At 40.3% G+C, this 22,143-nt stretch overlaps 1 protein-coding gene across 1 annotated transcript; it reads left to right on the top strand.

Annotated features, from left to right (window-relative positions):
- Positions 1–1,439: 1,439 nt before the first annotated feature.
- On the top strand, positions 1,440–20,450 carry LOC311215286 (death-inducer obliterator 1-like; the record flags this gene model as incomplete). Its single annotated transcript, XM_084296382.1, has 12 exons — positions 1,440–1,533; positions 1,647–1,925; positions 7,623–8,076; positions 8,977–9,136; positions 9,799–9,915; positions 10,130–10,236; positions 10,797–10,960; positions 11,089–11,632; positions 12,166–12,319; positions 13,346–13,435; positions 14,069–14,264; positions 17,332–20,450. 12 exons carry the CDS (start codon positions 1,440–1,442, stop codon positions 20,448–20,450), a joined length of 5,478 nt encoding a protein of 1,825 aa, XP_084152508.1.
- Positions 20,451–22,143: the final 1,693 nt, after the last annotated feature.

Genomic DNA, 22,143 nt, shown 5'->3' with positions numbered 1-22,143 from the left:
TGCAGAAATATTTTGATATTTTTATAAAATAGTTTTGCAAATGTAAAATTAGATTCCTATAAACATTTGCATCTTGAAGTCTACATTACAAGTAGCAAGTGTGTCATGTATCTCACTACAGATTTTACAGTTCACATTGGTGCATCTTACAAGTCCTTATACATCGAGGATTTGCTGGTTGAAATGATCGTCTGTATTCTGAACCTGTAGACAAAATGTTAAAATGCAAAGAGGCGGTATTAAATGCAAACATCTACTATGGCGTAAGATTTTTCTTAATGAGATGTTTCTAATTTAAAGACACATAAAAGTATGCAAAAAGCAAGTGTGTTTGTTTAGGTTTACTTGATAGAAATTTCTGTAAATTGTATTTTATATGACAAAATATATCACTGTACATTAAAATATGGGACTTCACAGGTTTTTGTTACGATAAGTAGAATAAACATCTACAGTGAAACGTTGTCCATTTCTTAAATCTGTACATGTGTATTATTTTCTAACTAGCTTTGCTACTTCTCAACATGCCACCACAAGAGGCTGATGGCACACAAGTTTCATTTCCATCTGTTTAACAAAAGATATTTTACACGATGCCACCACGCCCAACTGATACTTACTTGTAGGTGTTCTGAAAAACATGTGAAAGTCTGTTCTTGTGATTTTTTCTCTCAGTTCTAACACGTGCCCTAATTTATTCGGAAGATTTTGTTGTTTGAGTTACTTTCAGATTTTACACCAAAAAGATCTGGAGAAATGAATAATTAAGTAATTTATTTTGGCTTTGAGCTATGGAAATACTAGATTCCCGGACCTTTCATTGTTGTGAAATAGATGGGTGAAAGTTTTCTTTTTCCTTATAGGAAACACTCTTTTATCACAGATTAGTTTGGAGAATCTGTTCACCATTAAGGAACCGTAAATGCACCTCGCTCATTTTCATGGCATGATGCAGTAATACCACTTGACAACTTCGGAAGACTGGAAAGGGGCTTTTGAGTCGGTTTACATCAGAAAAGTTTTTACACACAGGTGCATTACCAAGGCGTTTACCTCCACCGTACCTGCGTGTAGCAGGCTCCTGCCTCCAGTGCTGCGGAGACGTGCTCCTCGGGGGGGGGGGGGGGGGGGAGAAAGGCAGAAAGGGAGGAGAGAGCATCCTGCGACAAAGAAACAAAACACACGTGTTAATTTCAAAACATCCTGGCTTTTTTCTCCCACGATTTCCCCTCCTGATGGCTGGTGCGCGGGTGGGCAGCTGAGGCAGCCCCGGGGCCGTGTGTGTAGCCCCAGCTGGGGCCACTGAGCTCCCATACGGCTTTTTTTTTCTTTCTTTCTTTCTTTCTTTTTTTTTTTTTTAATAATTTTATTTTTATTTTGGCTTTATTTTGGCTTTATTTTTAGGCACCGGGAGCGGCTGAGGCCACACAGCCGCCGAAATGAGCGAGCCTCGTTGTGCTCAGCAGCTGAGCTCCGCCGCCTGCTCTGCAGCTGCGGTTCCCTCAGCGAAGGCTTTGACGTTCTCCGACTCGTGTTAGGCGATGCATTCCTGCACCGTTCGCATTGAATGGGGAGGCTTGACGCGGAAAAAAGCAAAAAAAAACAAACAATAAACTTAAAACATTTGCAGCCTTTCCTCCCCTCAGCACTCCCCTGCCTTCCCCTTGCCGTTCCCTCACGGACTGCGCTCTCCACGTCCATCCCGCCGCTTTCTCCACAGCCTAAACTGAAACAAAACGCAAAGCCCTCGAAGCCGGGACCAGCAAGGAGGGCTCAGCACCCGTCCCTGCAGGGCTCGGAGCCCGATGGTGCCCGGCAGGACGGCGAGGGGCCGAGCCGCCGCCTCATGGCGGTTGGCGAAGCCGCCCTCAGGCCGCAGGCGCCGGGAGGGCGGCGGTTGAGGGGCGGTTGGCGGCGGCTCTTCGGTAGGCCTTGCGGGGTTGGAGCTGCCCCGGGGAGCCTTCGGTCCCCTCAGCGCTAGGGTGGGCTGAAGGGCCGGCGTGGGACCCTCCTATGTTGGTATACTGCTCTCTGAGAAGAGTACTCACTTCTGGTAACTTTTCCAAACACGCACCAGAAACAGCGCCCATCAGAAGATGGTGCAAGCTGGGGGCATGCTTGCCTTGCAGCTGAGGCAATGGACTGGTGAGCTGCTGCCAGAAGAGGCAGTCATGCTACTTCCCCTGTGCTCTGCTGTGTGCTCCTGCCCTCCTGTGCATTGGATACAAGACCTGTGCAAGGACAGCGTGAGTTGGTGCAGCTGGATTGTCTGGCAGAACACTAATCCTGTCAGTAAACCAAAAAATCTGTCAGGGCCGATCCATTTTGTCATAGTCAAAATGGGATATCATAGAATCATAGAATAGAATATCCTGAGTTGGAAGGGACCCTTAAGGATCATCAAGTCCAACTCTTGACACCGCACAGGTCTACCCAAAAGTTCAGACCATGTGACTAAGTGCACAGTCCAATCTCTTCTTAAATTCAGACAGGCTCGGTGCAGTGACCACTTCCCTGGGGAGCCTGTTCCAGTGTGCAACCACCCTCTCTGTGAAGAACCCCCTCCTGATGTCAAGCCTAAATTTCCCCTGCCTCAGCTTAACCCTGTTCCTGCGGGTCCTGTCACTGGCGTTAATGGAGAAAAGGTCTCCTGCCTCTCGACACCCCCTTACGAGGAAGTTGTAGACTGTGATGAGGTCTCCCCTCAGCCTCCTCTTCTCCAGGCTGAACAGGCCCAGTGACCTCAGCCGTTCTTCGTACGTCTTCCCCTCCAGGCCTTTCACCATCTTCGTAGCCCTCCTCTGGACACTTTCCAACAGTTTCATGTCCTTTTTATAGTGTGGTGCCCAGAACTGCACACAGTACTCGAGGTGAGGCCGCACCAGCGCAGAGTAGAGCGGGACAATCACCTCCCTTGACCTACTAGCGATGCCGTGCTTGATGCACCCCAGGACACGGTTGGCCCTCCTGGCTGCCAGGGCACACTGCTGGCTCGTATTCAACTTGCTGTCTACCACGACCCCCAGATCCCTCTCTTCTAGGCTGCTCTCCAGCGTCTCATCGCCCAGTCTGTACGTGCAGCCAGGGTTTCCCCGTCCCAGGTGCAGGACCTGGCACTTGCTCTTATTGAACTTCATGTGGTTGGTGATCGCCCAGCTCTCCAACCTGTCCAGATCCCTCTGCAAGGCCTTTCCGCCCTCATTCGAGTCCACAACTCCTCCAAGTTTGGTGTCATCAGCAAACTTGCTCAAAATACCTTCTATTCCTACATCCAGATCGTTTATAAAAATATTGAAAAGTACCGGCCCTAAAATGGAGCCTTGAGGGACCCCACTGGTGACCACCCGCCAGCCTGACGCAGCCCCATTTACCATAACCCTTTGGGCCCTGCCCGTTAGCCAATTGCTCACCCATCGTATGATGTTTTTATTTAGCTGTGTGGTGGACATTTTGTCCAGTAGGATCCTATGGGAAACCGTGTCAAAAGCCTTGCTGAAGTCCGAAAAAATCACATCAGCTGGTTTCCCTTGGTCCACCATACGGGTGATCTTATCATAAAAGGAAATCAGGTTAGTTAGGCAGGACCTACCCTTCACAAACCCATGCTGGCTGGGACCAATGACTGCTTTGTCCCCCAGGTGCGCCTCAATAAGTTTGAGAACCATCTTCTCCATGATTTTACCAGGCACTGACGTGAGACTGACAGGCCTGTAATTGCTAGGGTCTTCTTTCTGACCCTTCTTGAAAATCGGCACAACATTTGCCAGCTTCCAGTCTACCGGGACCTCTCCAAATTCCCAGGATCGTTGAAAAATAATTGAGAGAGGTTCCGCGATGACATCCGCCAGCTCTTTCAGCACCCGGCGATGAATCCCATCTGGACCCATGGACTTGTAGGGATCCAGGTGGAGTAGCAAATCCCGCACACGTTCAGGGTCGGTTGGGAGTTTGTCATCCCCACTGTCCCAGCCCTCCAGCTCAGGGCACCCTGGGTCCCGAAGCCCATCATCGGCATTGAAGACAGAGGCAAAGAAGGCGTTAAGCGTCTCTGCTTTGCCTATGTCATTGTCTGTGAGGAGACCTTCCCTATCAAGGAGCAGCCCTATGTATTCTTTAGTTCTCCTTTTTCCATTCACATATCTAAAAAAAACCTTTTTATTTTCTCTCACAGACACAGCCAGCTTCAACTCTAGGTGTGCTTTGGCCACACGAACTTTCTCCCTACAAACACGAACAGCATCCCTGTATTCTTTCCATGACACCTGGCCCTCCTTCCAGTAGCGAAACACTCTCTGTTTCCTCCTAATCTCCATTAGAATGTTCCTGGTCAGCCACGCCGGCCTCCTGCCCCGCCTACCTGACTTGCGATATTTAGGAATTGCCTGATCTTGTGCTTCTAGGAGGCATCACTTAAAGATATGAGGGTGTTTTCTTTTTCTTTTTTTTTTTTTTTAAGATGAGGTACCTCTGTCAAAGGTTGTTAACATATGTAGGATGTAAGTACCTTCGATACTTTGTCAAAACACACACACCACTTCACTATCCTTCAAATGTAGTGAGGTGTCCTGCAGATTTGAGAAAGTACTTCACAGGTGTTCTGAAGCACCGAATAGCCTATGTAGTGTAGGTATCTTTTACTACATGCAGAATCCCTGCCATCAAGTAGTTAGGTAGGCAGTTGTAATTATAAAGTAGTATTTTAGTTTGTGAGATTGTTAGACTTCCACGAGGCTGAAATATCTGCACATTTTCTGTTGGCTAAAGAAGCATTGAGTTATGTGCTCTACTGTAGAAACATTTCAAAATAGCCATGACGTGAACTGTCAGAATAAAGGATGCTTGTGCATCTTTCTTCTTGAACCTGTACTGATGCTGCTGCCTATCAACCCTGGGAACTTCAATCTACCTTTGTGCTAGTGCCATTTATTTATTTCTTTATTTTATGTGTATATAGTTTTACTGTGATATTGCCATTGAAACACAGGAAGGTTTGGGGCATGGATATATTTTTTATATACACAATATCTTAACTGCTGTTCTTAGTTCTATCAGCGTGCTTGTTAACTAATTTGAACAGATGATCAAACTATAAGTGTGGAATGTAAGCTTAGTATTTCATGTTTTGTACTTCTGCTGCGACCCAAAAGAACTAAAATCATAGCACCGAGGACCGAATTGTACTGTGGTCATTTTGAACCCTGAGCTGTGCTGTCCTGCTGCTCCGTAGTGAGACAGAGGTGCGCTGTCCCACCGGCCTGAAGAGACAAGTCTGGGCAGAAGATAAACCAGGAACCAGAAGTAGAGAAATTCTCACAACCTTATCGTACGCATATTTTGGATATTCATCTTCTAGCTTTTCGAGACTGTTAATTCAAAGTAGTTCAGCTTTTTACCTCAGTGTATTAAGTTCCAGGTGCCTCATTGACCAAACTGAAAATGTCACTGATAGTTTCTGATCCCTGTTCTCCTTCCTGGGATAGCTCAATGCCTGCTGACAGATAGTGTAAGGTTTGTGGGGTAGGCTTTGGGAGATAATAGAAACAGAAGAGAAGTCAGTGTGAGTCCAGCTCAACATCCCCCTGGGTTTGTGTTCAGTTTGTCAGTACTTGAGACCAGTCCCTAGGGAAAAGTACGGGAACAGTGGGTGAACAAGAAGTTTAATCTATAGTAAGATCTTCACGCTCTTTGGAATGATTTAATGTAGTGTGTTTCATCTTACACTTCAGATAATTTTCACTCAGAAACCTTTGGCAAGGCATCCACTCACAGTGGATCCACATAGCTAGTGCTTCCGCATCCTCCACTTCACTTTGTATTCCAGGCAACGTTTAGCACCCGCTTCTCTGCCTAGCCTTATGAAAATTCAGGTACAGCATCGGTTTTATGGTTCATCTTAACCACCAGCTTGTGTATTGGTGGTGAAACATGCTGGCAGTAAGAGGCAGTGTAGTGCAGCTCGTTACAAGCTTGCGTGCTGCTGGAGGTGCCTACTACAAATGCTCAGCGTCTAACAGAATTTAACGACAGGCAAAGGTGGGAAGGCTGTTTCACTCAGAAATGAGTAGTTGCATTGTTTCTTAGGTAATCCAAATCTTCCCCTTTCTGAGGTGTATTTCTATTCAAGCTTTATGCTGTTAGGGGATTTCTTGAACTGGGCTTCAGAAGGGTGCTCCCTACCTTTGTCCCCCTCAAGTCTGAGGGAAATCGGTTGTTAGACCCTTGCTGATAATGTCTGCTCTCACTGTAGCAGGTATGGAAGACCAAAAGGGTCCGTTCGGTTTGTGGTGAAATTAACCGAAGTTAAATTTCTGCATCCTTCCCGGGAAGCACATAGCTCTCTGCAGACGGGGCTGTGGGACTAATTCTGATTACAAAACCTTGCTAGCTGAAAACATCAGATAATAATTAAAAAAATAAAGAAGTCACTAACTGGTCAGTAGTCAAATGCAGATTTAGGAGGAGAAAAAAGACTTTTGGGGAAGTAACTTTAGCTTTCCTAATCAGAACAACTTCATCTCAGGAGTTGTTTCTTGGTTTCCCTCGGAACCTTTGTGCTGTCACAATGAATGTGTCACGGTAACTCTGCCCACGGTAACTCTGATCTGTAAACGATGCTTCTGGCAAACTGAAGTGGAGCACATTGCGTTTGCTGGATGGAGAATGTGTTTTGGCTTATTATGTTTTGCTGAATTGTTCCCGTCAGTGCCAAAATGTGGACAGGTGAAATGCAACCTACAGAAATGCTTGTTTTTAAAGTCCTGTGCAATTATAACTTCAGTATATGGAGCCTTCGCTTGTAATTTGTAAATTTTCTTGTGCATTATGTGTATTGTCAATATATTGATGTTAGAAAAAACATTAAATGGCAGTTTTGGATATTGTGAATGGAATACTTGGTGGGAATTAAATAGCCGCAGTTTGAGCAATGGTTTTAATATTCAATTATTAAATATTATAGTATTAAATCTAGAGTTGAACTGGGAAGTAAATGAGAAGATCTGATAGTTTATAGCGACAGTGTGATACTCATACTAGCAACCAAATGGCTTGAATGTACGTTTAAAATTTTAAGCAATTGATTTGTTGTTTAACTTGACTCTCTTTGCTTGCTCCTTAAAGTAGAAAGTTTGGAGTGAGGATTTCTGCTTAAATGTGAGATATGGGTTGTGTTGCTTTTTTTTTTTAAAGACTTTGTGAAAATGTGTTTTTTTTTGTTGTTGTTGTTGTTTTGTTTTGTTTTGTTTTTTGAAGCTTAATCATGAAGTCCAACTCAGGAATCTTTGAAGGTGGTGTCTTTTTTTTTTTTCAAATTTCTTGCATAGCTTGTGACTAAGATTTTCAACCTTTACAACCAAAATGCAACTCTTTTAAACTCTTCAGACAGTCTCTGAGAAGTGCTCTCTGCAGGATCAAAGGCAAATTTCTTCTTAAAAAAGTCAACTTTTACACATTTTTTAAAAAGGCTTTTAAAAAGGCTTTAAAAATGAATGGCTTAAATTATATACTTGGTAGTTCTCCAGAGGTATTTCACAGACTTCCTTATAGATTGACAGCTGGTCTTCATAAACAGGAAGTTACAATGTTAAGTATTTAATACTGCATTTTCTTCTTTGTTTTAACAGCTCAAAAGGAAGAGAAGAGAAAGAAAGATAAAGCGACAGAGTTTATAGGGGCATCAAAGAAAGCTATTGCTTCAGCATCTATGGTGGAGAAACATGCATCTTCCCTCACTAAAAATCTTCCAACAAAGAAGTCCCCATCCTTCTCTAGCACATCACTAATGAAGCAGACACTGAAACCTGCTGGGAGTTTCAAAGGTGTAATTCCCAAGAAACCATGGCCTTCAACAGGCGGCGTTCCTTCAAAACAAGCAGCTTTTTCTCATGACTCGCCAGTTTCCAAAAAAACAGCTGCATCCAGTTTGGCTGGAGGACTCAAAAGGCCTTCGCTGTCTTCCGTTTCTACTGCATCTGGAAGTAGTCAAGCAAAAACACAAGCTAGCCCTATCCAGTCGCAGCCCAACTCACAGATTCGACAAAATATTCGTCAGTCCCTAAAAGAAATTTTATGGAAGAGGTGGGTGGGAATTCAAAGCACTTATTTTATATAGGAAGCTACAACTAGAAGCAAAGGGTTAGCCTGCAGAGCTTTGTTTCTTTCTTGCTAAGTGATACTAAGGGATTTAATTTGTGCTAGAAATTACTACAAGTATTTTTAGCATTAGAGTTTTATTAAAAATAAAAAATCTGATGTCAAATAATTGGGCATGTGAAAAAGCCTTTAAAAAAAACGTCACTATCCCATTTGTAGTGAGAGACAATGACAGTTGAAGAATTAAATCACAACATAGAAATGTTTATAATGCAGGTGACCTGAAGCTGATATCTGGCAATGGTGGTGTTTGGAGATGTAGGGGTTGTACGAAGCATAGTGTAGGGCTTGCTGAGGCAGAGGTTCCTTCTTCTCCCAAAGTTAGCAACTGTATTTCATTTTTTTTTTTTTTTTTTTTTTAAAAAAAAAGCTGAAACATTGTCCCACAAATATTAAAGCTCTTGTCAGCTGTCAAGGCTTAGGCCACTGTGCTCTGGTAGTGTCTCTGAAGTAGAAATGCTGTTCACAGTGGAGGGTCTAAGATTAAAACTGAAGTGTTTTAGCTCCCTCACTAGCTCCTGACAAAAAACAACAACAAAAAACTAATTACAGTGTCATGAGTAGGAGTATTTGTAAGGACCGACCTGACTTGAGTTCATTAAGGCTGTCTTCCGTGGTCTTCTGTAGACAGTAGCAAAAGGTTGCCATAGTTGACATTTTGAGGTCCTGAGATAGACTTTGGCTTTGAAATGTGTTTTAAGGAAGTCCTCTCTGACTGAATAAAAGCGTGGTTAACTCCTTCCTCTGAAAATTTAGTTTTTATGAATGCTGCCTGAAGAATTCGTGCCTAACGTAAATGCGCATACCCTTTCTTGTTTTTAACAGAGTCAATGATAGTGATGATCTGGTCATGACAGAGAGTGAAGTCGGGAAAGTAGCACTCAATATTGAAAAGGAGATGTTTAATTTGTTTCAAGTTACGGACAACCGATACAAGAGTAAATACCGTAGCATCATGTTCAATCTCAAGGACCCAAAAAATCAGGTTTGGAATTTACTTATACAGTAAACGTACTGAAATATATTCTGTTTTTTAAATAATACATCAAAATCTATCCTCAATATGTAGTTTCAAGAGAGAGACTTATGAATTATGCTACAAAAAATTGTTTTAAAGCCATTCAAATATTAAATAATCCAGTTGGAATGGAAGTCCAGTTGGATCGCGTGTATTTATTAAGATTGGCCTTTGTAGTGAAATATTTGTTTATTGAGTGGCATTCTTAGAAAAAAAAAATGTTTTCTTCTGTGACGTTCTGTAGTTTGTATGGGATACTACTTGTGTACATGATAATTTATCTTTTAAAGGAAAAAGAAGCTGGTGCAGATGGAAATAGTGACTAGACAACGTAATTTTTTAAAAAAAATTCTACTATAGATAAGAAACGGGAGTGGCAGTTCATCTCTCGAAATTCCTGTTCAGTAGAATTGATAGTATATTTTATGGTAATATGGAAAATTCATACTTCATGATGATTTCATCATTAGTTTCTGGTTGCTGCACCATTCTAAGTTTTCTTAAGATTAACTGGCATTTTTAATAGGGAATTAAGAAACCTGAAAGGGTTTTGACAGTTCAGCACTGCAAATCATGTTAGTTGCTTAAGCTATTCAGCATGGCAACAAAGTGTGGTTTGTTTTTTTTAGGGACTTTTTCATCGTGTTCTTCGTGAAGAAATCTCACTGTCAAAACTAGTGAGAATGAAACCCGAAGAACTTTCATCTAAAGAACTGTCTGTGTGGAAAGAGAAACCAGCCAAAGCGGTAAGCAATACAATTCTCCAGTGTGTCCTTAGATATGAACTAACAGTAACTTCACCAGCCCTTACCACCCATAATTAATATATGGTTTTCTTCCTAATGAAATATGAATAACGTAAGCTGTTTCTCTTCCACTAGCCAACTGATAAGAAAATACAAAATAAAATTATAAAATCAGTATGCAGACTTCTTACTAAAGTGTTTTTGTTTCTCTCAGATGTTAGAGTCAAGAACCAAATCACACGAGATCAAGAAAGCAGCTGTAAAACGGGAACAAGTGCCAGATGTAAATATGGAAGATTCTCCCCCGGTGTCTGATTCTAAGTATTAGCTATTGCTTTAGCGTGGAGGTGCCAAGGGAGATAAATGCTAACTAGAGCCTCAAATTTTGTATCAGAAATGCAGGTTGTTTCAATGAGCTGTAAGAATATCACCTAGTAGGTGTGCTATGAGCATTTTCCTTTTGGTTTGAAGGAATGCAACAGCCTAGTATCAGGCATATATATAAGCATGTGCTTCTAAAATATCAGATGATGCGTGTTTTTCAGACCTTTGTCTCAGTTTACAGCAAAATCTTAGCCAATTGTTTTCCCCCCAAAAAATGTAATCAGTATTACAATTCCGTATTCTCAGGAAGCAGTTAATGTGATAGTATCTACTTCAGAATTACATGAAATGAAATGAGGACAAATACTATTTGAGAACTCTGTTTGACATGATATTCTTGAACAAACGACAAAAGGGGAAGAATATTTCAAAATTCTATCTTTTTATAAGTGCTGCTCAGAGCAGTAGTTCTGCACAGCCCTTAATATCTTTTTAAAGAACTGGAATTAACGGTTTCAAAAGTATTTTTTTTATGATTGAATTTAGCAATCAACCAGAATGTTTTCTGTGTTTGTTCACTTCCAGGAGAAGCAGAAGTCAACCCGAACTGTACAAAATGTAAATAGTGCTCCTTCTCTAGATGTTTTTAGCAGTGTGTTGAAGGATACAACAAATCAACATCGAGCCCATCTTTTTGACCTGAACTGCAAAATCTGTACAGGTATCTACTGTGTTGACTTTGTCTGAAGTAAAAGAATTGTTAAGAGCATTGCTTGCTTACTTGTTTTTCTCTTCAGACCTTTTCATTGTTAAAAAGTAATCAAAAACACTTGAAAATTAATTTTGTAGGTCAGATTTCAGCATCTGAAGATGAACTACCACCGAAGAAGATAAAATTAATGGCTTCTGCTAAAAAAGCAGAGTCAAAATCTAAACCAGAAGTTCAGCCAAAATATGAAAGTTCTGCACCATCAGCAGCAGCGGAGCCTGCTAAAGAGGCAGCCTCTGAAAACACAGAGGAAACCGAAGTTGGACCTGCAGCAGAAGCAGTTTCCCAGTCGAGCTTAGAAAGAACTTACATTCCTACAACCCAAGGCCATAACAACACAGATTCTTCATCTGAAGAACCTTCGACTTTTCCTGCCTCTTGCACTGGTGCAGTTGTCACAACTGTAACAGTTTCTGGCCGAGACTCTAGAACAGCAATGAGCGCCTCCTCTGGTACTACGACGACAGCCCTGCGCTCTGGTACTGCATCTGATAAAGTTTCAACAGGGGAGACAAAGCAGGAAATGTCAAAACCAGTTATGACTGTCCCCAAATCAATATTGACAAAACCATCGTCCTCACCAGATCCAAGATACTTAGCTGTTCATCAGTCACCCAATATCAGGTGTGTATATTTAATAGTAAGCTAAGCCACTGAATCTTTAGTCTCGCTATGTTCAGTTTGTTTGTCCCCCTTTGCTTCTTACCCTCCCCTGCCAATAATCAAAAGGCGTGTTCAACTTTAAATCCGATTACCTGAACTTTAAATTTTTAATTCATCATCTCCTTGTTTACCTTCTCTAGTTGGTAAAATTTTCTGAGCATCGTTATATATTGACAGTAAAAATTCTTCAATGTGTTGAAGAATTAAAACTTGCAAGATATTTGAAGAAATAAAACTTGCAAGATATTTGACTTTAAATCTGCACGTGCATTCAAATATATTAAGTGTTTGTGAGGGTTGGTTTAAAGCTGCTCCAGACTTTCATCCTATATTGGATGAAAGTGGAAAACATTAACAAAGCACTTACTAAGGCTTCTGTTACTTTATTTAAAAAAAAAGCAAGTAATTGATCAATAAAAGGTGGGAAGAAAAGAAGAAGAAGGAAGCGTTCTTACTGTGCTCTATAACGTTTCTCTTTTGGATTTGTTTTGCAGTGTTGCCGAGCCACGCTCACCTCAAGGCAGCGATACTTCTCTCTTCCTCTCTCGCCTCAACACCATTTGGAAAGGATTTATTAATATGCAGAGTGTGGGCAAATTTGTCACTAAAGCATATCCTGTCTCCGGGTGCTTTGATTATCTTAGTGAGGTTAGCACTGACATGTTTATGCGTTTAGATTATATTGCAGTTCCTGTTGTTAGAAAGGCTGGGGTCACTGCGTATGTTGTTATATTGGAAGTGTAACAAAAAAAAAATGCATCCCTTTAGTAATCTCCTTTAGTAATAGGAACAGTAGCCCGAGGCGGGGGGAAGGAGAGAGAGCCTTTTAAAAAAAATTCCTCACATATTTGTGAAGAATTCTCACGTCTGTTAATATGTTTATATATATGTTAGTATCTAACATAGAATAATAGCTTGATTTCAAGATCAGTTTTTGACGAGAAGTTCTAGAGCAAGTGTTTTGAAATAGATGCCTTGTTCTGCTCACAAACAGATGGATCACTGATGTGATCTATTAGAAAAGTTTGGCCATTTATTAAAAATATCATCCTTTGATTAACTTTGATGCAACTGCTTTTATATTTTGGGAGGGTGTACATTCAACTAATTAGGTAGTATGACAGCTTGTGATGAAACAACTGAGCAGTTATTTAACTTCTCTGAAGAAGTGTATTTGTTGTGACTGGGGGTTTCAGGCATGTGGTTTAGGTCTTTTCTTAGGAGGGTTGGTGGCTCTCTTGTTGCTTTTGCTAAAATAGGTTTCATGTCATCATGACAGGAAGCTAACTAGAATTCATATGGGTGCAAAAATTTCAGATAAATTGAAAGTGTAGATAAAAGCTATACTACATATAACAGGTTCCCTGTAAAAGCAAAGCTAACAAATATAATCGGCTGATAGGCATACAAAAGTATTTGACCTTCCACTGCTATCTTCGTCAGGCAGTGCTTTTTCTGTTTTGTGTGTACTGCCAGCCTTCCAGTAATATGCTATAATGAACGCCTTGCATTTTGGAAATAGCCCATCTGAAATTAGGAATGTATATGTGCAAGTTTAGTAAAATATAGTACTGCATTATCGCCTAAGCTACTGGGATGGGGCAATCTGTGCTGGTTCGAAACTGTAGCCTCTCTTTCCTTTTCTTATACGACCATGTAATGCTTCTTGTTTAGGATTTACCAGACACGATTCATATTGGTGGGAGGATCTCACCGAAGACGGTCTGGGATTATGTTGGCAAACTCAAATATTCACTTTCTAAGGTATTTACTTAAAATCCTTTGGAAAACCAGGAAGAAATATACAGCAGCTTTTAATAGAATTTCCTTTTTACTAATTTATATTGATGTTGATCATACCTAGAAAACTACTGCTACCACTTATTCCATTGAAATTTTTGATTTATTGAAGAAACTGGTTTGCCTGTTGAGCTGCCAATCATCTTTCCCCTGTGTAGTAGTTAAACATTCATACAACCTATTGTTTTTTAATGACTGAATATAAACCATCTATTTATTCAGTTACTGAAAATAGAAATTCAATTTTAAAAGACGAGGAAATTATTAGTAAGTGTATGTAATAAGTTTTACTACTTAAACCCTTATGGATTTAGTAAAAATGAAGCACAGTATGCAAACATAATCTAAGAATTTTCCAGTTCTTTCATAATTATTTGAATATTCTGAACCTAAAGAGGTGTAGCTTGATGTGAGATACGTAAATAGTTGGTATTTCTGAAAATGACAAAATTAATTCTGGTTTAATATTACCGATTGAATGACAGTATTTTCTTAAATCTTGAGTATTGTGTTGGAAAACAATAGTTGAGTACTTTTATGATTTTATTTGCTGATATGTTACAGGTTGAATTTTTCCACTTTGCTTTTGTATTTCAGAAATTGTGTTTGATTCGTTTCCATCCTGCCACAGAAGAAGAAGAACTTGTCTATATCTCTCTCTACTCCTATTTTAGCAGTCGTGGTCGTTTTGGTGTTGTAACTAATAACAAAAGACATGTCAAGGATCTCTACCTGATCCCACTGAGTTCTAAGGACCCAATTCCTTCCAAACTCTTGCCCTTTGAGGGACCAGGTAAGCACAAAATTTAGGGGAGGTTAACTGCTAGGTAAAATTACAAAACGAGTAAATCAGAGTCCAATTGGTTTTGAATGTTTAATGTAAGCATAATTAAAAAAATATAATTTTATAAAAACATTTTAAAAGTATGCGTATAGGAAAAAATTGCAAAGTCAATCATCTCAAGGTGACATGGTCTGAAACTCACATAGCCTTTCCAACAAGATAAATATCTGCTGTTAGGAGGATTTGTTTACCCATAAAATGGAGTACATAGAACAGCCACTATATTGAGACAAACAAGCAAACATTATCAGAACATTAAACCGACCCTACTTTCAACAACCCATAAATCCACCAAGTTTTAGGTCCCTACAAGCCATGTGCTGTCCCCTAAATCACGTAGGAGACTCTTATCCCACGGAGCAGTCAAGAAATTTGTGAAGACAAAGGTAACGTTTATGTTTCACTACGTTGTTGTTATCTCATGGTATGTATTACGCTGTGCATGCAATATGCATGTACACGGGGTCTGAAATATTCTGTGCTACCTGGATCGAGTTCCAGACAAATCCCTGACTTCAGAACATTGGTTTTGCCTGGGAGTAGGCAAATTCCTTTTGCGTAGGTGGCAGACAGTAGGTGGTATAGGTTGGTATATATTACAATCTTCTATTTTTAGTTAGTTATCAGCAGTAATGTATGGCTTGAATTTGCTCCATCTTTGTGCGTTGAACATGGAAACAGAAGAAATGAGAACGAATTCAGACGTGAAACACCTTTATATTACAAAATTTGAAGTCATCTTCATCTGAGGATGGAGGCGGTGCATATGCTTAGTTTCCAAATAAGTACCTTTTTTCATATAGAGTAACAGGTTGAGGAGCTTAAGAGCTACAGGTTACAATGAAGGCAAAACTTCATTGTTGTAAGGACGGATTGCAAAATACTAAACAGTGCAAAATAATTACACATTAAAACACGTAAGGAGCTGACCTTTCTGACAAGCTGACTGTCCTCTACTACCCAAATACAAGTTTAGGACTAAACTCAATAAAGCATTCTCAGGGCTTATATTCATAAACAGATGAGTGTTCTGCCTGGCCAGGTTTTCACATGTTAATGGCATGCAACTTAAAAAACAATAACAAAAAAGCACCACCAACAAGCAATGTAATGCTAGGAAAATACTCTTCTTTCCTGCATGAAATTGCAAAGGGCGCTTGCTTTGTGTTCTTGGACAAGATTTTTCTCATACACTCTGAGCCTGTCTTATCCATCCCTGAACAGTGCACAGTCTACGTCATTGTTTTCAGGCTACAGCTAAAAAGGCAGGCTTGTTGCTACCTCAAGTCATCATGTAGTCTCTATAAGCTGAATGTAAGCACCTGGTAGTCTTTAATTTACCCAGTTCTTGAAAAGTAGGCAAAAACTATTATTCCTGTTTCATAACCAAAAAACAAGAACATGTAAGTGTTAACACTTGGCACAGGGAGGCAGACAGAGTCCTAAACTGTGGGCTAGATTTTCCAGCCCGAATAAATGAACTACATTCCTTTCTGGACAGTAACATATAAGAATGAGTTTGCCATTGAATTGACTACGTCTGCAGTCTTCCGCTGTGCTTTTAACCTGCTCTAGGGAAGCATTTAAGTGATCTTCCCCTACTTGCATTCTTGAGCAAACATAGGCTGTCCTTTTATTAGCGATGATCTCTGTCTCTTACAGGGATTCAGAACAGTTTTTTTATCTTTTTTTACTGTTAATTTTAGATACACAGTCCAATAGATTTTTGAAACCTGCTCGTTTCAATTATTCAGTGTTTGAGATGCATGTTGTGACTAGTTGGATAAATCACAGGTCTCTGCAGAAGAGCAGATAACCAATACGTTAATGACAGAAGAACAGTGAATGCTTATGAGGAGTTTTAGGGTGAACACAGATTTGAGAGATACTCTGCACGGGTCAATGCTGACCAAATGTGGAGTCATTACTCACATGCTGATAAAGAAAAAATGTAAAGCAGTCACTCAGAGTGAATCATACCTAACTATTGAGTCTCTTCAGAGTTTACACAGTCTTCCCAAGTAAGCTGTCTTTTGAGCTATGCCCTGATGTTATGTATTAATGTAATTTCATCTGGGGTAGTAAACTATAGTGATCAGAATTGCTAGGATTGCTTTTAGGCAATGGGTTGAAAGGAGTTTTTAATTGGGTGAATCAAGGATTTTTGATCCTTTCCAAATAATCTTAGATTCACCAAAGATAATTACTTGTTTAGTTCCTGTCCTGCCTCCTTTTGTTGTACATCTTGCCGTCCCTGCCCTCTCACAATGGAGTAATTCTGCTCACATTTCTTACTTAGGGAAGGGTCTGTGGCATCAAACTCAATTCTACAACAGTGTTAAAAGTCACCTTGACGGAATGGTGTAAATGTCAGTCCGGTATTTTAGCACAGATTAGAACAGAAATGTAATTATTAAGTTTAACAATGCCTTGTGCTTTCTTTGTAACAGAAAGTGAAGTGTTTGTATTTTGTTGTTGTTGTTTGTTTGTTTGTTTGTTTGTTTTAATAGCATTAGTTTTTTTCTCTTTATTTCTGGTTCTTCAATTCCAACATAGCCCTACAGAAAGTTAGATTGCTTGTCCAGGTTTTCTCACTTATCAGTATCTCTGTGTATATAAGGTATTTGCAAAGTATTTTGAAAGGCAATATTTGATTGGGGGGGAAGTGGACAACAATAAGTAGAAAGTAATAATACAAAAATAGGAAAACTTTAATTTTTGAACATTAGAGACATTTGCAAGGACATCTTTCAGTAATCATACCTGTTACTGCATTATTAAAGAATATCAAGGGAAAGAATTAAAATATTTTTTAGTTACTGTATACAAATTTATATAAATAGTAAATAAATATAGATACATATGCTTATGAATTAATGTCACTGCGTGAAATTTAGAAGAACTGTTACTGTTATGACTCTCATAGCTGCCATTATATAAAATGATAAGTTCCTATTGAAAACACAGATAAAAAATAGTAGTTTTTTACATATACAATCTTTGTGTTTCCTTTCAGGTCTGGAGTCTTCACGTCCGAATTTAATTCTTGGATTGGTTATCTGTCAGAAAGGGAAGCGTCTTGCTACTAGCATGGATACAGTCAAAATAGAGGAAAAGCGCAGCCGAATTCAGGTGCAAAAGGGAACAGAAACATCGCTGTACTCTAAGGGGCCAGTAGCCTCTTCACAAGAAAAGAAAACTCCAAAATACACACTGTATTCGGGAGATTCAGCTGTAAGTACAACACCACCTGGATTTCCTCCACCTCCACCCCCACTTCCCGTTCCAGAAACCTCATCAGTTACACCTTCAGTAATACTGTCCTCAATTAAGAGTGGAACCACAAGTACCGTAACGCCACCAGTTTCAGCTACTGCTTCTACAAGTGCTACTGCTACACATTCTTCATCCTCAAAAACTGCCACACCTCTTGAGCACATCCTCCAGATACTTTTTGGTAAAAAGAAGACTTTTGAACCTCTTGCTAAAGAGACTGAAACTGTCCAGTCTTCAAATCAGGAAGCTCAAGCAGCTGTGGATGGAGGTGTGTCAGCTGTTCCTTTGCTAGATCCCATTGTACAACAGTTCGGACAGATGTCAAAAGACAAAGCTATAGAAGATGAGGAGGATGACAGGCCATATGGTCCCGAAGAAGAATATGATCCAGAGAAAGCTTTTGAAATGCAGACTGGTGAAAGCAAAAAACTGTATAGTGTGGAGAAGCCCAGTAACACAGCAGAACTAGAGGTTGAGGCCTATGATCCGGAAGACAAAACTATCTTGGAATCTATCTTGGAATCAAAAGTTACTGTTGATAATTTACCTAACAAAATGTATACAGATACTAAAAACACTTCTGTGGAAACACCTGCTTTGTATGTGCCAGATTTATTTGTGTCTTCATCCTTGGTGGAACAGCAAAAAATGTTAGAAGAATTAGACAGACAAATAGAAGAGACGAAACGACAAATAGAAGAGCAAGAAGAAGCCCTCAGACAACAACGAGCAGCTGTTGGTGTTTCAATGGCTCACTTCTCGGTGTCTGATGCTTTAATGTCACCTCCACCAAAATCTTCCCTACTAAAGACTGAATTGTTCCATCAGGACCAACAGGCTGCGCAAAAAGTAGATTTACCTTCCAATCAGCAAGAACAAGTTTTAAACCAGAGCTGTGACCCTCAAGAGAGTTTTCCAAACACTTTGCAGACTTCACTTGGTAAGGAAGATAAAACTTTAATTCCTGCTACTCAGCTTAGTTACGGTGGTGATAATTGGGTTTCCAGTGAAAAGGCTCCTGCAGTGCTGCAGGAAGAGGCACCTAATAGCAAATTTGAAAATACTGTTCAAGTTACTTTGGAAAATGTGAGTCAAGCAGTTTCTGCAGAACCTTCTACATCCAAGCCTTTACGTAAAGTGCTGCTTCCGACACCTCCAAGTACGTCTTTTCAGCCTAATTTCTCCACATCTAATGACGGTCAGTCTTTGCAAGATATGCACAAAGCATCCTGGTCAAATGAGGCAAATCCAATGTTTACTTCTCAGGAAAAGGGACCTGGTCACTTTGAACCAGACAGGGGTCTTTCTGTGGTGCAATACGAAGAACAGAGAAACCCTCAGCCTCATCAATTTGTAGAACAAACTGAATCTCCACCAGTTCAGGGTGAGGGTGGACCTCTCCCACAGCACTTTGAGGAGAACCGAGCTGGAGGTCCGTTTCCTTTGTCTGGGCAGAAGGGAGGACCTCCAGCACCACTGATGCTCAACGCACCCGGAGGACCTCATGGACCTAATTTTAGAGGCCCAGCGCCACAGTTCTCAGAAGAGCATGGTTCTCCAAATAACGATGGACAAAGAGGATCTGCCCCTGGAAGATTTGGAAGTCAAAAGGGTCCCATTCCTTCCTTGTTTTCTACACAGCATGGACCACCGTCTCTGTTTGGTGATAACAGGGGCCCTGCTCCGTCTTATCACGGTGTTCCAAGAGGAATGTCACCATCTCAGTTTGAAGATCATAGGGAGCCTCACATGGAACAAAGGGAATTCTCAGATTCCCAATATAACGAGATGATCAGGCCTCCGGGACAGTTTGAAGGCCCTGATCAACCTCAGTTCATGGGAAACAGAGGACCTTCGCCTTTTCCTTTTGGAGGTCAAAGGCGACCCCCACCAGCTCAGTTTAAAGGACAGAGAGGAGGTCCGCAGTTCGGAGGGCCTAGAGGTCCAGCCCCTAGTCATTTTGGGGGACCAAGAGGGCCTCACCCAAATCAATTTGAAGGGCAAAGAGGTCCGGCTCCAAACCATATACCCGGCCCACGAGGACTTTTGCCACAGCCATTTGAAGAACGGAGAGGAGGGAGTCCACCACCCAGGTTTGCCAACCAGAGAGGTCCAGCTCCGCTTCAGTTTGGAGGACCAAGAGGAGCCACACCTCCAATGTTTCCAGAACAAAACAAACCTCCCCCTTCCAGATTTCATTTCCAAGGTCAGTCGCCACAAAACATGAAGCCAACCCCAAGACCACTCCTGGACCTTCCCAGTCATCCACCAGGCCACAGAAAGGAGATGTGGGAGGAAGCTGGGCCGTCTGCACCTCTTTCTGGTATTCCTGGGCAAGGGCCTGAGTCAGAAGGACAGTGGTCAGGATCTGACTTCCGAGAAGGCAAAAATCTTGAATTTAGAGGCCAGACATTTGAAGGGAGACAGAGAGAGAGATACGAAGGAGGAAATAAAGACAAGGTTTTAGATCAGCCAGAGCCTCAGCAAGCAGATAATCGACAAAGCAGACCCTTTGAGGAAAGACGAAGGGATCGAGAACATGGCAGACCTTGGGAAAGAGACCGTGGCAGAAACTGGAACAGAGACAGGGACTGGGAGAGACACAGAGACAACACCTACAGGAGACGTGACAGAGAACGATCAAGAAGCAGAGACAGCGATCGTGACAGAGACCGAGACCGGGATCGAAGCAGGGAGAAAGAAAGAGATCGAGACAGAGATCAAGATCGTGAAAGAGGAAAAGATCGGAAAGATCAGAGTCAAAGTAGGGAGATCGGTAAAGAGATGAAGCCAGAAACACCTAAGGAAGGTCAGAAACCAACAGAAGCAGAAGCTTCATCTTCCACTAATCAGTCATAGAACTATAACTGCTGTTATATTTCCCATAGATAATATACAACACTGCAAGGACTGAGTCAATGTCTTCAGTATATACTGTATATTCTCACCTTTACAAAAATGCTGTTGTAAATCTAGCCTTACAAAATGTACTGACAAATTAGCAATTTTTGAACAACTGTGAATGAAAATATTCAGGTAGGTAAAAGGCAAGAACATACTGGACTTTCACTTGCTGCATTTTGTGCATAATGCTTTTCTTATAAAAATTCACAGCGTTACCTGTTCTGAGATTTTGTTTTTTCTACTTGCATCTTTATCTTAAAATTTCCATTTACAGTACAGAAATGGAAAAAGTCTAAGAAGAGCATATTGCTTTTTAAAATTATAAGGTTATGTTTTCCAGTAACTTGAATTGTAATTTTATAAGAGAATTTAATCAAGACCTTAGGAGCCATACCTTTACATCTCATGTATGTGATATTTTGGTGTCAAAGTTGTTCTTACAGCACACGCTTTAAAAAAGGAGTCAAATATTGCTGTCTTGTTTATTTTACAATGGAAGGGTCATGCGTATTTAGGAGAAGGCTGCAGAAGAACAGTGTTACTGATTATTGGATGGAGGATTTGAAAACGGAATGTTATAAGCTTAAAGTGCACTATCTTCCTTTTTATATACAGGTATTTTGTGTTTTGAAATCCATCTGTTAAGTGTACAACAACGAAACAAACCGTACCTAGTTTTTCATGTGGATGAGGGGTTTTTAATTTCACATTTTTACAAACCTGCAATTAAAGAGTATATAAAAGTAGCACCTTTATAACCAGCAAAAAATTTTAAAAATCAGACATCTATTGGCAAAGAGCTAAGACTACAAATGAATTGGTATACCAAAGGAAAGAAAAAGAAGTTTGTTAAATAAAAGAAGTTTATTAAATGGGCCATTGAATTTATTTCTTCGATTGAAATTAATTATGTGGAGCATTTCTTGGGTTTTCTTTCCGCAGAACTTTGCTGGAAGTTTAAGAAATGTCTCCATTTTCCTGTACTTTCCAGTCTAAAAGTGTTTTTCTCCTAAAAAAAAAAAAAAAAAAAAAAAATTGTCACTGTTGTCAGACCCTGCTTATGCTGGTAGTGTATATAAGACTGTCCACTGAAAAAGGTATAAAACTGCACTAAGTTTGAAAAGAAGATTGGTAATACTTAATGTGATTCAAGAGGGAAATTTTTCACTGTGAAATACATTACTCTGCTACTTTTCATGTATTCTTCAAGTATGTAACTCTAAAGAATGAAATAAAGAAAACCCTGCTGGTTTACATTTTGACCATGTAAATTACAGCTGCAGAAGTATTTTGATATTTTTATAAAATAGTTTTGCAAATGTAAAATTAGATTCCTATAAACATTTGCATCTTGAAGTCTACATTACAAGTAGCAAGTATGTCATGTATCTCACTACAGATTTTACAGTTCACATTGGTGCGTCTTACAAGTCCTTATACATCGAGGATTTGCTGGTTGAAATGATCGTCTGTATTCTGAACCTGTAGACAAAATGTTAAAATGCAAAGAGGCGGTATTAAATGCAAACATCTACTATGGCGTAAGATTTTTCTTAATGAGATGTTTCTAATTTAAAGACACATAAAAGTATGCAAAAAGCAAGTGTGTTTGTTTAGGTTTACTTGATAGAAATTTCTGTAAATTGTA

Source organism: Netta rufina (assembly GCF_964035555.1).
Source record: "Netta rufina genome assembly, chromosome: 16".
Classification (NCBI taxonomy): domain Eukaryota; kingdom Metazoa; phylum Chordata; class Aves; order Anseriformes; family Anatidae; genus Netta; species Netta rufina.
Note: the sequence above shows the minus strand (reverse complement) of the source record. Positions and strands in the feature narration are given on the sequence as shown.